This window comes from Olea europaea, unplaced genomic scaffold (assembly GCF_002742605.1).
Source record: "Olea europaea var. sylvestris unplaced genomic scaffold, O_europaea_v1 scaffold915, whole genome shotgun sequence".
Lineage (NCBI taxonomy): Eukaryota > Viridiplantae > Streptophyta > Magnoliopsida > Lamiales > Oleaceae > Olea > Olea europaea.
The window spans coordinates 243,446-254,737 of record NW_019267631.1 but is presented as its reverse complement, the minus strand read 5'-3'; the positions used below and the strand labels follow the sequence as shown (position 1 = coordinate 254,737).

The 11,292-nt window shown below is 36.7% G+C and overlaps 3 protein-coding genes across 5 annotated transcripts; 1 reads left to right on the top strand and 2 right to left on the bottom strand.

Moving 5' to 3' along the window:
• Window positions 1-255: 255 nt before the first annotated feature.
• Window positions 256-3,066, bottom strand: LOC111392284. 3 transcript variants are annotated; one of them, XM_023017590.1, is made up of 3 exons: window positions 2,613-3,066; window positions 2,169-2,533; window positions 256-1,041 (listed from the first exon to the last, which is right to left on the bottom strand). In XM_023017590.1, the coding sequence occupies exon 3, from the start codon at window positions 929-931 to the stop codon at window positions 452-454; it is 480 nt and encodes a 159-aa protein (XP_022873358.1). In that variant the 5' UTR covers window positions 932-1,041; window positions 2,169-2,533; window positions 2,613-3,066; the 3' UTR covers window positions 256-451. The 3 variants fall into 2 exon arrangements, with proteins under 3 accessions (XP_022873358.1, XP_022873360.1, XP_022873359.1); XM_023017591.1 differs by lacking the exon at window positions 2,613-3,066 and having other exon boundaries at window positions 2,169-2,568.
• Window positions 3,067-3,606: 540 nt separating this feature from the next.
• Window positions 3,607-4,982, top strand: LOC111392287 (protein translation factor SUI1 homolog). Its single transcript, XM_023017594.1, has 2 exons — window positions 3,607-3,729; window positions 4,426-4,982. The coding sequence occupies exon 2, from the start codon at window positions 4,475-4,477 to the stop codon at window positions 4,820-4,822; it is 348 nt and encodes a 115-aa protein (XP_022873362.1). The 5' UTR covers window positions 3,607-3,729; window positions 4,426-4,474; the 3' UTR covers window positions 4,823-4,982.
• Window positions 4,983-6,009: 1,027 nt separating this feature from the next.
• LOC111392286 (ubiquitin thioesterase OTU1-like) lies at window positions 6,010-10,909 on the bottom strand. Its single transcript, XM_023017593.1, has 9 exons — window positions 10,579-10,909; window positions 9,885-9,956; window positions 9,711-9,756; window positions 9,232-9,340; window positions 7,494-7,585; window positions 7,336-7,398; window positions 6,799-6,917; window positions 6,524-6,599; window positions 6,010-6,273 (listed from the first exon to the last, which is right to left on the bottom strand). Exons 2-9 carry the CDS (start codon window positions 9,947-9,949, stop codon window positions 6,217-6,219), a joined length of 627 nt encoding a protein of 208 aa, XP_022873361.1. The 5' UTR covers window positions 9,950-9,956; window positions 10,579-10,909; the 3' UTR covers window positions 6,010-6,216.
• Between the last annotated feature and the right edge of the window lie 383 nt (window positions 10,910-11,292).

The window sequence follows — 11,292 nt, the reverse complement described above, 5'->3', positions numbered from 1 at the left end:
AAGTGTTAACCTCCTTCTCTTATTGTACTCAACTCCGAATAAATCATTCATTACAAGAGAAGTCTCTATTTATAAACTCTTTATTTTCAAACTTGTCGTTCGGGTTGAAGTCCCGAAAATTTCAACATTGTAAAGAAACGGTACTCCTTGCTTGTTAGTCACCGAAAGTATTGTAAGAAGGTTGGATTGCATCATAAATCAATCAATTTAGTGAAAAATTCCTTGCTCGTGACGGAGAGCTTGGTAACAGGGGACGTAGATCATTGCATTGGATTGAACCTCCATATCATATCGTTTGACTTCTCTTCCCTTTTACTTATCCTTGTTTTTATTTATTACTTGTGAATTTATCTTAGTCTTCATTCCTATTCATATTTGACTAATTGCTACATTTAAGTGAGAATTAATTGTATGCATAAAACTATTCTTCGAAAAAATTACTATAACCATCTTAGGCTTTCAACATCCACTCGATCCACTCAAATTTTTCATCCGCGTCTCTCATGATGGCGAGCATGTCACTGTACTGCTTATGGGCCAGAAACTGGCATATGTAAAAGTAAAAAGGTGTACACCGCTCGAGCCGGCCTGTCGCTAGCAACTCTTTGACACAGTTCACGCCAGCGCTTTTATTTGAAGTCATCATTGTATGAATCTTCGCCATCACTTCTTCCGTCGCACTGGTGGCGCGGACTACTGAGAAGGACAGTTCATGAGCAGACATCTTTTTCTTCCTGCCCCTCCGCTGCTCGCTAGAAGACTTCCTTTTATTGCTATCTGTGGTGCTAGAAACGTTATAGCAGGCACGAACCCCCATCTGTTCGGCTTCGTCACTTGAACCACTGCTCTCATCGTCCACCGGGATTGCATCCCTATTGTCCTCGAGCACACTATCCTCATTCAGGCTAAATCCCGTTCTGCACAACTTCATTGTGTGATAGCGTACTTGTCTGCCTCGTAGCTGTCGTCGAATAGCTGACGATATTTTATGTATATCTCCTTGACGTCTCTATCTTTGAAGTCTTTATAGATCACGTTCTCCTGCATAAATCAGGACCTACAATGAGATTGCAACAGGGAAACGCAATTCGAAATGTATAAAAAATATAAACAACCGTTAGAGAAAAATTAATATTGAGTACGAAGTAAACGACACAAGCAAGTCAGTTCATAGACATGAGGTGGGCACTTTAAAGAGACATTACCCAAAAATAAAGTAAAAAGCGAAAGAATATCAATTTGAGTTGGAATCCAGGAAATTCATATTTTCTTCTCACTATCTTCCATTGAAACAAGCTGAGCATTAATGAGATACTCAAGCTTGCAGTAATACTACTCTACACTAAACTATAGGTATACCCATCACTGATGATGAAGCAAGTCTCAGATACTAAAGTTTCATACAATAAAGAATCAACGATTGATAGTATAACAACATCTATTCAGCAAATCCGAATAAAGTGACTTCTCCCTTGATGTAACCGTCAGGTTAAATTTTTTAATTTAACCATAGATCTTAAAGAGGTACTTTATCACATTTCTTGTTAATCACCCACGTCGGTCACCCGTCAACATTGTTGGAGGAAATCCTTGCTCGTCCATTCAAGTTATTACTTATCATGAACATGAAATATAGGCATCACCTCAAATTGAAACAACAACTAAGACATTCTTACCATTACTAAGGGAGAAAGAAAATTGTATGAGGTTGCCTTGATGCGTGGAGAAATGTAAAGGGGCAAAAGGAAAAGACTTTATGATAACTGGAACAAATGCCAAAATTAATGTTTGGATTTATGGCTTGCACACATGAATTTATATTCCTAGAAGCAGCACAAAGCATTCTATACATTGTGCGAGAAAACAAGTTCAGTGAAAAGGACATATAACGAATACCAGACATTTCATGCTAGTCTAGGCATTAACCTAATGCGGCAGTGTTTTCATCCATACTCACAATACTTGCCATCAAAACAGATAAAATTGAATATGAGTTAAAGGCTAAGTAAGAAGTATAATAAAGTTTTTTTGTACAATACAATTCAGTTTTCAGACTAAGATGTCTGATGCAAATGTAAAGACACAACAATGCACTAGAAAGGCAGTAAGCAGGCGCAGTAATCTCACTTGCAAGAAAACGGGTTGTTGAGAAATTGGGAATCCATTACCTTAATGTTTCGGTTCCACCATTCTTCAGAAGTAACGATTCGACTGGTAGCGTCGTTATACTCGATTCCACTGCTATTGACAAGCTCTGATAGACGCTTGTATGTTCGGCGCATTGAATCCCAATGATTTCGCAATTGTTGTTGGCTCTAGTTATGGCCGGTCACTGAGTTGAAGAGTGAGCCAACCCGTTTCCAGTCGTGTTTGGTGAAACACCTCCTATTTCGGTGCCCCTCGGCAATGGCGATCTCGCACACTGCAATGAAGGCTCGATTGGCATCTGGGCTCCAGCAAGGATATGACTTCGTGGCCGGTTGTCGGACGTCCTCATTGCAGGGTAGGAAGGTCCTCCAGCAAGGTGTCCTGCCTGCGAAGTAGAAGAGTTGGTCAACAGCGACGAAAACCAGGGGGAAGTGAAGGAGGGAAGGAGATTGTAGTATTCGTACCTGTTTCTCGACGTGATCCATTGTTTGTCACCGGCGCTGTGTCGTTTTGGCGTCGTCGTACAGCTGGGAACTGATAGGAATTGGTGACGGTTGCTATGGGACGTGTTCACGGCATGGGAAGGTGAAATATTCGGCCAGTGTATTGGGTAGGTAGACTCTTGCCGGGTTTGGAGCTGAAGGTTGGTGAAAGAAAGTGTCGGTAGGAGGGGCATTGTGAGAGAGAGAAAAATTCATGTACTTTTTTATGCATGCAGGGGTTGTCAAACAAGTGGGTGGCAAGTGGGAGGGGGATTGTGAGGGAAAGAGAAAAAATGATGTACTGTATAATGATGCAGGGGTGTCAGACAAGTGGGTGGCAACGTTCGAATAATTAATTTTGGATAAGTGAAAATGGCTACCAAACAGTCTCTAAGCTCCCGTTTGGTACCCCCTTTTTTCAAAATGCATTTTTCTCTCTCTTCTTTTCAATCACACATTCTTCATTAAAATAATATTACAAGTAAATCAAAAAAATTATTTTTTAGTCGCATATTTTCCATCAATTTACTATTTCAAAATATATTTTACATAAAAATAACTCTCAAACACTCAAATGTAAAGCTAGAATGTAAAAAGAAAAAGGTTAAACCTCAACCTTGAGAACCCCCACCGCCCTATTTCTAGAGCTCTGTAAATGAGGTAAATCGCGGGATGTACCCAGCAAGACAAGGAACAAGGATTGTAATAAATAATAAAAAATAAAGAGCTACTGCGATGAACATTTCCTTGTCACGTGTCAGCGTAAAACAGGCAAGTTTTATCCAATTATGATTCGATAATTATGCGGATGGCGGGGCCCACTATCTCCTCCCATCCTGAAATTTATCCTTCCGAGTCAAAATCTAGTCTTTGCGCGTTGAATCTACGCGTCTCTTTTCATCACAGATGGGTCCATCAAAAGAATCTCAGCCGTTCATTTTCACGTGAAGCCTAAAAATTAACCATGGTTAGAATATAACTTAATCGTGGTTTGTCTTTTTGAGCGATCCAAATGAAAAGACAACCCACTGCCTTCCCTTTTCCTATAAATTCATACCACGCCAAACCTGGGAATTCATAATACCCGTCGAGTTTTGAGGTACGCCATCTCACATTCTGGGTTTTCTTATTCATTTTATTAACATTTTTGTTTTTGAATTATAAGATGATGATCTTATATTTCTGGGTTTTCTATTTTGTGAATTGCTGTATGTTTCTTGTATTCTTTGTTTCTGTGTTTAGTTTTCTTGAATTTTTGAATGTGAAATTCTTGATTTGGGGATGTGGTGGGGCGTGCAGTTTGGAAAAATCAAGGTTGTGGGTTGGAGAAATTAAGGTGATTTGGTCCTTTTCCTTGTATCTCTTGGCATGTTTGGTAGCACCTATTGATGAAGAGAAAGAAGTGGAAAATCTCGTTACTTAAATTATCTACCCACGTGTCTTATGTGATAGCGTGTACTAAACATGCACTATCTGATTCTTTTTCGATTGACTTGTTTTGGTCGAAATGGATAAGGTAACCGATCCATGTTTGGTTCAATTAAAAAAGTTGATTAACAATTAATTTTAATGAATTCGCCATTTTTTATAATACATTTTATCAACTTTTATCAAAATTTGCTATAAATTTGATTTATATCTAAACCAAACTGTGACTGTGTACAAAACGTATTGACTAATGTCTGATTCTTTTAATGGACTTCTTTAGATAGAAATGATTGATGTAGCCTACCCAAATTCTAGTCATTTTGTTGGAGTTATTTGTGAACTAATCATTTGTATGTAACATACGCAGCTCTTTCATTCGTTGAACACACTTAGATCTTGGTCTTACAAGGTTCTGCATGGTTGATATCGACTCACAGTTTCCAACTGGTTTCGATCCATTTTCCGAGGCCAAGGACTCGGATGACTCGGGCACTCCTGGAGCCAAGGAGTATGTGCATATTCGCATACAACAAAGGAATGGAAAGAAAAGCCTAACGACTGTTCAGGGACTGAGGAAGGAATTCAGCTACGATAAGATTCTTAAAGACCTCAAAAAGGAGTTCTGCTGCAACGGTAATGTTGTTCAGGACAAAGAGCTCGGTAAGGTGATTCAGCTCCAAGGCGATCAGCGTAAGAATGTTTCTCAGTTTCTCATCAATGCCAACATTGTGAAGAAGGGTCAGATTAAGATTCATGGTTTCTAAGGATTGAGAAATCGAGGTTTTTTGTGTTCGATTGTCAAAAAAATCGTAGTTTTTGTGAGTTTTAAAGAACCTTTTTGATCGTGTCATGGGGTTTCTACTGAAATGTAATTGCATATCCTCTTCTGACAATAAAGATCATATCCACTTATCTGGAAATACTTATCCGCTTGCTCACCTAATAATTGCTCGTGTGTGATAAGGGCATTCATCTATTCATTAAAAAAAGTTAAACCCCAACCTTGAGGGTCCCAACCGTCCTGTCCTGTCCTTAGAGCTTTGTGAGAGAGGTAAATCGCGAAATGTAGCCCAACAGGCCAAGGAACAAGAGCTATCTGTACATTGCGCTTACAATGAGTCAAATTTCATGTCTCAGGAATCGAACCCCCTCACTGCGACTGCCAACAAGGCGTGAGATAACTCACTCCTATCCTTTGCACCACTGGACTATACCCCGAGAGGCTGGCATTCATCTATTCATTTCATATACGTATGACTTGTAATGTAACAAGTCCTAGACGAGAAGTGGGTGTTCAATAAGCAGTACTGAATAATGTAATGATTAAGGTTACAAGTACTATTATCTGTACATTTGCGCTTACAATGAGTCAAATTCCATGTCTCAGGAATCGAACCCCCTCACTGCGACTGCCAACAAGGCGTGAGATAACTCACTCCTATCCTTTGCACCACTGGACTATACCCCGAGGGGCTGGCATTCATCTATTCATTTCATATACGTATGGCTTGTAATGTAACAAGTCCTAGACGAGAAGTGGGTGTTCAATAAGCAGTACTGAATAATGTAATGATTAAGGTTACAAGTACTAGACGAGATGTGGGTGATCAATAAGGAATATTGAAAAGAGTAATGATTAATATTCTTAACTTCAACATGTTTAACATGCTAAACGTCTTCAACTCCTAAAGTGAGTTTGATTATGAAAAGATTATGCCCTATTCGATCCCCATTTTTGTGGAAATATTTTTTGGAATAGTGATTTTCTAGAAAATATGTGGTTAAAAAAAATGAATTTAGGTGTAAAGTTATTTTCCAGAAGAGTGTGTGGTTGAAAAGGTAGGTTGAGAAAAGATAAGGTGTTTTGACTAAGGATCTAAGATAAAATTCTGTGAACTATTCTTCTACGTACGATCTAATACCCTGTATGAAAGATGCACTTGGGATCAACACTAGGACTCAATAATACTTTCCATTCAAATGTCTGTTTGTATCCTTATCAAATTCAAAATTTATTAAACACAAAGGATCCAATAAACGCAACCGAGTCTGAAAGTTTTCTTCTTCCACAAATCACAACACAGTTTCATAACTTGATAAAATGACATTAGTAAATGCAAGTGTATGGCAACAGATGAATAGAATTTCACTCAGTTTATCATTTATATTCTTGGAAGTTCACATGACCTGTTGCTTGTGCATGCTCCACTGCTTCCTGCAAAGTTAAACACGAAAATAACGACAAGAACTGTAAAAACTTGAAATTTTCAAGTCGGGATTGAGAGTATGTTTGGCTATGCTTTACATATGTTACTTTTTTCTTACTTTTTAATCTTCAAACTAACCCCATTGCTCAATGTCAAAATAAGTAACTTATCATCAACTTTAGCCAATAAAGAAATTTTGTTATAATAAAATAAAAAAGTGAACTATTTAGTAAAAGGAAAAGATGAAAAGCTTAAAACCTTCTGTCCAATAACTCCAATTTGGCAGGTACCACATCTCAACGTGAAGTTGGCAGTGTCAGTGTAACTCCTCCTCCTGTAAAGATAACAAAATGCTATTATATTGCCTATAAAGAACCAACATAACAGAGACAAATGAAATGAAAGAGGCAGAACCGGCAATAATAACAGACATTCCAATAACTATTTACACTTAACATTTGGAGTAAGAACAATGGGGTTATTATTAAATATATTTTATCAAGCAATTACTGATAAGAAATCTATCATGCTACCTTTGCTGGTCTCTAACCAGATTAAGGGCGAGTCTCTCAGCTGACCCCAAGGTCCTGTCCTCGAGTACCGGAAATATCGTTTGATCAAACTCTTCTGGAGCTCCTTCAGCAGGAGACATCTATTGAAAGGTAGACATGGTATCATGCTTACAAGTATAATTTAAATAACTCGGAAACCCAGAAATTATAGACATTAAAATCTTACTCATGCCACCATGTGCTATCTTTACCTCTTGAAGCACTTAAATCTTGCTATCAGATCACTAATCACATTTTTCCGTCTCTTAAATTACATGATTAGTTGAATGGATCATGTTCAATCTGGTGGTCAAAATCTACTGAATCTTATTAGCTTGTATACAAGGATGGCCACAAGCATAGGTAGGTAGCAGGTTAGTTTCCACGAATGAACCCATTTATTGATCATAAATGACTTATAACGTGCACTCACACACGGGGTCTCTCAGACATAAGAGTATAATGTCTAGAGGGGGGGAGGGGAGTGAGAGAGAGAGGTTGAGAGAGGAAACAACATACAGCCAAAGCATCATAGTGGAGTCCATCATATATCAGCATAACTCTTTCACTGTAGTTTTTTTCCTGTTAAGTAAATCCCAGAGAACGAAGAGTCCAAAATAGTAAAAAATCCAGCCTCGATCTTATAAAGAATTGCTGAAGAGATATTCAAAGCTAACCTGTCCATACAAATCACATCTGGAGGTTTGTATATCATATGCTGCTATCTCACGCCCATAATACTCGGCCAATATTGCAAGCTCAATGCCACCTTAAGATAAAAGACCAAGAGAAAGTTCAACCATACGGATGAATTAAAAAGCTTTGATATATCATAGTGCAATACTGTAACAAATAACCCTATGAAAGCAAAATGTCAATGCAATCCAAGAGCCAGAAAAACGTTTTTACATTCCAAGAGGCGCTGATCCCACAAAAAACGAGTGTCATCATCGTGGATGCAGAAAAGGGATTTATCTCAACAACCGTTGAGATAATTTCTTAAGAACTTAAACATGATAATCACCCAGATTCCATCATTTGGATTTTATATTTTATTCCGTATGTGTAACTAAATTTAGCAATTAGGAAAAAGCAACAAGCCCCTAAATTGAAAGTGACCTTATGTTGTTAGGTTTTTTTTTTTTTCTTGTTGTTGCATAGAACAATAACCTCAGAATGAGTGTGACTGCATACAAAAACCATGGAGCTGAGAAGCTGACGCGTAGAACTCTCATTATTTCTTTTTCTTTCTATTCTACATTTTAGTTCCTTATGTTCAAAGATATGCTATGACATGAAATGTTCTCCATCATTTTCTCTTTCCCCTTATTCTCCTTTCTCTCTCCTGGTAAGATCATGCATTTATTTCTCTTCTATCCTACTCCAAGCCTTATCCTCTCCATCAACACTAACCACCCACCACTTTCTCTTCTCCCTACACCCAACACCTTAAAAGCGCAGTCCAGCACAACCTCCTGCAGCTAAAGGTTAAGAATGATCAGGCCGAACTACTTTCTAGCAAATAAATAAACTTTCATCTCCTCAAAAAGAGACCTTAGAATTGTTTGAAGGTATCCAGTAAATCCCCAATCCAACCACTTTCCTGATGATAAAAGATCAAAAGGCAAACCTATGTGATAAAAATATAAATTCGAATCACTCTCAAAATCTGTTACACTGGAAGAAAGGCTGCTCATATTTGATATATTACTCTCAATTTCCAATGCCGGAACAACATTCCCCCAATAATCAGTGATTATTGACACAAGCTAGCATTTTATAGTGAACAGTCAAAGGAAATGTTAAGGTGCTTCAAAGATATCTCCAAAATACCTCAGTTGGGAATTTGATTGTGTGCACAGATGAGAGAGAGACACACACACATGATGGAGATCCAACAAAGTTAACCACATGGAAAGCATCTTTGGCCAGCTATAAGGCCAAAATCAGTTTTAGTCATTGCCGTTAACTTTTGTGTTATTTATTGCTCATATAAGAAACGAATTACGTCCCAAAGGATGAAAAATGAGAAAAGACACGAATGCCCTTGTAGATAGATCAAATCAAAATAGATATTGCACTTAGTAAAGCTGAGTGTAGTTTGTTTAAACATTACATAGTAAAAACTTATAATTTCACTGGAAATCGCAAAAAAGAAAAAGAGAGAAAAATTAACACAAGTAGAAAGTATAAATATTGTAAAACCATAAAAAATAAACATTATCATATTATATTGCACTTTGTGATAATGGATCCAAGGTGCAGATTCTTTGTAGAAAAACAGGTGGACTCCCAACCATGATATAAGCAAACTCAAAACCAGAATTCGGAAGTGCACAAGAAAATTGCATTCTCAACCCAGCTGCCTCAGCATTGATACCAAGTTCGTCTATATGCAACAAATGCTAAACTTACCTCCCCACTTCTCTGGGTTAAGAATCCATGCACAATACTCTTCATTAGGCTTTTCGAGGAATGCTTCAGAAAACTTTTCTGGATAACTTGCCACTGTTGCAGCTATAACCTAAATAATAAGTATATAATGTCATGCTTAAAGAAAGAAATAAATAAAAAAGGACATAGACCCATTACTGCAAACATGCTCAATTTAAGTATTCCATGCATTGGTTTGAATAATCATTCCTCATACACCGCATTCCAGAAAGGAACAGAGTGCAATATTTCTTTTGTTCATTTCTCTCTTAAAATTTAAAAACTCTGTATTAATGCTGAGAACAAAAAAATATAAATTCATGATAAACTTTCACCCTCTCCATAACTTGAATCTCAAATCACAAGTTTTAGCATTAAAAGCATCAGCATGTCGAATGACTCACAAGTGGTGTGATCTAAGAATTACTTATTATGCATACATATCAAAATACAATTGTAACCTGTCTTAGCTCAGGAGCTTTGTTTTTCTCATGGTCCATAACATAACTGCACGCGATATTCATTAGTTAATTAATAAATACATTAGAAAATTCCCCAAATTTTGACTTATAAGTACAGAATACAAACTTTCTCCTTTTTTGGCGAGCTAAAATAAATAAAGCTTCGATGCTCACCCAACAGCATTAAAGAGGCAACTATTATCTGAAGGAATAACTCTCCTAACTATAATACCTTCCATTTTACACCTGAAACCATCACAAATTTAACGAGTAATTATTTGAAGATCATCAAAACAAGATTTACAGTTTAGAAAGATTAGAGATTTATAGATGATTCACGAGGAAAATAATCAATAACCATAATTAAAAGAAAAAATCACTGGCTATAAGAAAGTAACACGTTGAATAAATGATATTCTCGAAAACAATTTACATAATCACTGAATCAATTAAGTAGCAACACAATGATTATAAGTAATTTGAAGATAAAAAAAATTCATGTCCAAGAAAAGGTAACATACTTTTCAGCTTATAACTATAGTCTAGATAACCCAAAAAAACCATACAGTACCCTAATAACATTCCACACTAAAATAAATGAAACTGTAACCCCTACAAGGAAATACATAATTATTGATCAATTAAGTGGAAACCCAGCGAAATTAAGTAAAATCAATATATCAAACAAATAATGTCCAACAAAAGCGTAAAACATACTTTTCCGCTCATATTTAGATAACCCGATAAATCATGCAGAAACCCTAATGGCATTCCAAAGTAAAGAAATGAAAAAGTAACGTCTACACCAATAAAAATGCTATCAAAAATCTTTACAAAACATTAACCAAATTATTCACCAAAATGGTACCCGTGAAATTTGCAGAACTGAAAATTAGATAGAATTCTGGATCTAGGTGCTGTGCCGAGAATGCTTTGGCCTGAAGAAAAATCATAAAAAAGATACAGCCAATGGAATCTTTGGAAGAGGGCTAGCTTATTATAGGATTATTTTAAATACAATCATTTTAATGGGGAACTAATAGCTATGATCGAGATAGTTCGAAATGTATTGCAAATTGTAAGAATCTCAGTGGATGTTCAGCTGTACATTTCTTGTAAGTATTTGAAGTTGGTTGAGGTTCAAAATGGACATTTATGGAAATGGGTCGGGTTTATTTGCTTGGGTTAAACGGCGGGATCGTCAAAAGTCAGATGCAATTACGTGTATAAAATTGGATGTGAGTTTCGTGTTGATATCTACTTTGCGCAAATAATATTCAATAAATCAATCCGTGTGTACGGATTTTATTGTTTACGGAACGTGATACTCATACGAAGGATGTGTAAGGTGGATATTTTTTCAATTTTTTACTCATATGAAATCCACCCCATGTTAGTATTTTGTAGGGTTTCTGTATTTGAATGAATTAAAAATGGATGGATGGTGTGTATGCATAGACATGCAAATGAGTGATGCTCATAATTTGACTGAAGCTAACATGAACGATAGACAAATTATCTATTTCGCACGGGTAGTCGCTAACAATTAAAAAGAAAATCAGACGATTGTGTAAGGAACAAA